Source organism: Papaver somniferum, chromosome 6 (assembly GCF_003573695.1).
Source record: "Papaver somniferum cultivar HN1 chromosome 6, ASM357369v1, whole genome shotgun sequence".
Taxonomy (NCBI): Eukaryota; Viridiplantae; Streptophyta; class Magnoliopsida; order Ranunculales; family Papaveraceae; genus Papaver; species Papaver somniferum.
Window position 1 is genome coordinate 10,130,713 of NC_039363.1, and position 4,236 is coordinate 10,134,948.

At 38.0% G+C, this 4,236-nt stretch overlaps 1 protein-coding gene across 1 annotated transcript; it reads right to left on the reverse strand.

Moving 5' to 3' along the window:
• Positions 1-2,596: 2,596 nt before the first annotated feature.
• Positions 2,597-3,478, reverse strand: LOC113290457 (pollen-specific protein C13-like). The gene is made up of 2 exons (XM_026540060.1): positions 3,319-3,478; positions 2,597-3,171 (listed from the first exon to the last, which is right to left on the reverse strand). The coding sequence occupies exons 1-2, from the start codon at positions 3,476-3,478 to the stop codon at positions 2,843-2,845; spliced, it is 489 nt and encodes a 162-aa protein (XP_026395845.1). The 3' UTR covers positions 2,597-2,842.
• Positions 3,479-4,236: the final 758 nt, after the last annotated feature.

Consider the following 4,236-nt stretch of genomic DNA (forward strand, 5'->3'; position numbering starts at 1 on the left):
GTTCTCTTGGGGACTTCTTCAAACCAACAAGAGGTCTCAAACAAGGAGATCCCATATCTCCTTATTTATTCTTATTATGCATGGAGGCTCTCTATAGATATCTAACTTATGCAGAGAACCTTATACATGGAACAAAAATCTTCAATGATGCTCCTGCCATTAACCACCTCCTCTTTGCTGATGACTGCATGATATTCTGCAAAGCCAATATAGAAGAATGTCACAATCTCATAAATATTTTTCAAGATTTTGGTCAATCCTCTGGACAGCTGATCAACTTTACTAAATCAGGAATCTTCTTCAGCAAAAACACTGCACCAGACATTGCAAACAACGTTAGGAAAGCCATGCATGTTCAAAGAATCAGCAGCTCAGATAAATACTTGGGATCTCCACTCTTCACTAACAGAAGCAAAATACAAGCCTTCAAGCCCTGCATGGATGAATTAAAACACATATTAGCTGGTTGGAAAACTAACTATCAACAGTAGGGAAAGTTACTATGATACAAACTGTCACCTCAACATCCAGCATATATTAAATGAACTACTTTAAGATCCCAAATGGTACTTGTAAAGAGATAAATGCTATACAAAGGGATTTTTTATGGAACAAGGAGCAAGATAAATCTAAAGGATTATTCTACATAGCTTGGGATGCTGCCAATAAACCAAAGGATCTAAAGGGATGGGATTCAAAAATATGGAATACTTCAATCTAGCTATGATATCAAAAATTGCCTGAGATTAATTGAGGAACCAGATTCTCTATGGAGCAGCACTATGAAAGCATCTCACTATCCAAACCAAGAAATTATCAGAATGGATACCAAGCCAAAAACCACTGTTTCTTGGATAGAAAGGAATTCTGGAAGGCATTTCTTGCATACAGAAGTACAACATTTGGAAGATAGGGGATGACACACATATTCACATTTGGGAGGATAGATGGATTGATAATTTATCTGACATAATTCAAAAACCTACCCACTGCCCTCCTAACCTCCAAACAATGAACCAACTTTTCAATACCCATGGAGAGTGGGACACTGAGATCCTACCCCTCTGGTTTACTCAAGATATCCAAAACCTCATTATCCAAACCCAACATAACCCCAATACTGAAGATTCTATAAGATGGATCCTAACTCATACAAGGAAATTTTCTATCAAATCCTTATATGATAAGAAACTTAGTGATAAATATGCTAATGACACTCTCACTGCACCTTGGAAGAAAATCTGGAAACCTGACATTACTCCAGCTCTTCACTTGGAAATGTGCTCATGACATTCTTCCAACAAATGATAAATCAGCTAGCATCTTGAATTACATCGATCCTATTTGCACATTTTGCAAGAATGCTCCTGAGGATATTACTCATGTGTTACTGGCTTGCCCATCTGCCTCTGATGTTTGGGAAAAACTCTTTGGGGAAAATCATCAGCTTTTCTCTGCTCACAATTCTTTCCATGACTGGTTCACCAGTTGATTCCACCCTGACAATTCTTCTGCCAGCTGGAATGCTACATTTGCCACAATCTTTTGGTTCATCTGGAAAGCTAGATGTGACTAGTTCTTCAGAAACATAAGCCCTTCTATTGCTGCCACTGCGCTAAAGATTACTCAACATTTATGCACGTTCAACAGAGTGAACCATAACCCATGGCATATTCTCAATAATCTCTACTACCAGGAAAATCACAATGCTCAGAATCTAAGACTCAAAAATCTAATCAACAAAAATAGAGGAAATTTTGGAATCACTATTAGCATTCACATCTTGGAAATAACAACTAACATGGCTAATAGTGATCTACCATCTTATACTAACTATGCTTTTATGGCTATGTCTTTCACAGGTCAATGTGTGGGAGAAAGGAATATAAAGGCTTTGCAGATGGACTCAACAAAGCAGACAGAGCAAGCAGAGGAGCTCATCCAGCACTGAGATGGGCCTAGGAAATGCATCGCACAAACATAGATTTTGCAACAGAGGAGGAAGAAATACTACAAGCAATCCAGACAGGTTCCCAAACACAAGTTCAACAAAGATTTCAAGGAAGCTACACTAAAAGTGAAGACAGGGATTTTGAAGCAATCGATTTTGTTTTAGGCAAGTATATCAAGCTGACTCCACAGCAAAACAACACTACTGCCAACTTAGCTAGGCTCTCTATTCACTCCCCTTTACTTCAAAACTTTAATTGGAAAAGTCCAAATCTCCACTTATTATGGACAGCTTTACAGTTTACTCCAAATCACACACTCATAGATAACTGTAATAACTCTAATTTACTTTTGAGGAAATATCTTGGTGCTAGGCTTAGTCCAGATGATCACCATGTTGTTACTATTGAGTAGGTAGCTCATTTGAGCTTCCCTTCTCTTTTATTATAAATTTTTTTGTAGTAGTACAAAAATTATACACCAGAATTTAGATTGAAACATAATTTAAGTAGTTGTTTTCCCTTGATAATTAGTAAAACTTTAACACAAACACGAATGAGTCACAACAGGTGACTTTTCCTAGCTAAACTTAGCTAATTATAGGTAAAAAATCATATGAAATAAGATCTTCAAGAATCTGGTGCCACTGCGGCGCTGTAGGATTTTGTCACACATAATGTGAGCCTCTTGATGATCTTGTTATTCCCATTACATAATCTATAGTAGACATTGACAAAAACATAAACAAGAACACGATCTTTCGTTGTACTACTTACCAACTAACAAAGCCAAATTCATTCAAGGATGTTCATCCAGAAGAGTTTCTTCGTCCGGAGAACTACCAATTAAATAGTGTACTAATAAAAATGGGTATACCTAGGTGATGCAAGCTCTAGACATCCGAGTTGTAGAGCTGAACAAGACCGGCACAACCAGCGACTTTACCATCCTTTTTGAACCCTAAACTGTTAACGTTACGTTTAGGTGATGTTTCTTGTAACCCGTTGTTGTTGGTAACGATGGCGGTCACTCTGTCAAGTCCTGGGACGATTTTCTTACAGTCAGTCTGAGGGCTGCTCACGAGAACTGCAAAACAGAAATCCTCTTGGTGGTCTTCTCTTACTTCAATGGTAAATTTCCCGTCTTTGTCTGTAACTCCCTCTCGACTGTACTTGATGACGTAGTTTTTATCATCTTTGCATTCAATCTTCACTTTAGCACCTGCACAAACCAAAATACACAAAAAGAAAAAACCTATTCACTAAGCGTTTGCGGTACAATGAAGGCCGGCCTTGTTGTCATAACTCCGAGACCTACAAATGCAGTTAAATATAGTTGTGCATGTAAAAAGAGACATATTGTACGTACCTGCGATGTAAGTGACAAGCTTGTGTTCGCAACCGAGATGGCATGTATCACAGTAGACACGACCGGTGACTTGGTAAGGTTCCTTGAGTGGAACAGCCTCAACAAGTAGAGCAGGAAGGACACAAAGTGCCAACAAAATCAGAACTCTTGAAGATGCCATTTTTGTTTGAGAGTGAAAATTTGCCTTAAAGAATAGACAAAGAAATTATTCTTTTTGTTTGTTGCTGATGATGATGGTGACTTGAAAGTCAAGTGATGTGGGGTTTTATAAAGATGTGAATATAGTTAAGAAGAAGAGGTTTTGAGTTAATAAATGTACTACTGATCGAGATTTGGAGAGATGTCGGTGATTCGAATTCACATGACACATGCTAATCGAGATCGAGACTAGTATGGCGCGAAAAGTTGCATCAAAACTCAAAAGCCCGACAATAGCTGATGGAGCATTCGTACACATAAATTGTTACAGGGTGAGAAATTTGCGGAAGGTAATGAAATTGTTAATTTTGGATTGCATCTAGCTCCGGTAATATATTTTGTAAAAATTTACCCACATCAATAGTAGTTGAGAGAGAAGATCTTAATGTTTTATTATTCAACTTACAGAAATACGGAGATGAGTATATAAGCAGAGAGAATAAACGGTAACTCAAGATATCGTTACCAGCTGTTAACAACTCATATGACAGCTAGACTAGACCAATAAGAAGCGTACACATGGAAACTGTTATGTCAGTTACAGTTATCCTACAGTATCTTAGACTAGAGACACAGGTGAGCCGGAAGTAACATTATGACAATTATACGCCCTCAAGCAGAGGGGGCTTGAGCACCTGAAGCTTGTGTTTGAGAAATTCAAACCTTGGAGAAGACAAAAAATCCTTTGTGAAAACATCAGCAACGTGAGCATTGGTCGAA

Excerpts from the sequence above, each read along its gene's own strand:
- LOC113290457 (XM_026540060.1), bottom strand. The coding sequence starts at position 3,478 with ATGGCATCTTCAAGAGTTCTGATTTTGTTGGCACTTTGTGTCCTTCCT. Across the intron at positions 3,172-3,318 it reads GCTTGTCACTTACATCGCAG|GTGCTAAAGTGAAGATTGAA; the intron begins GTACGTACAATA and ends TGGTTTGTGCAG.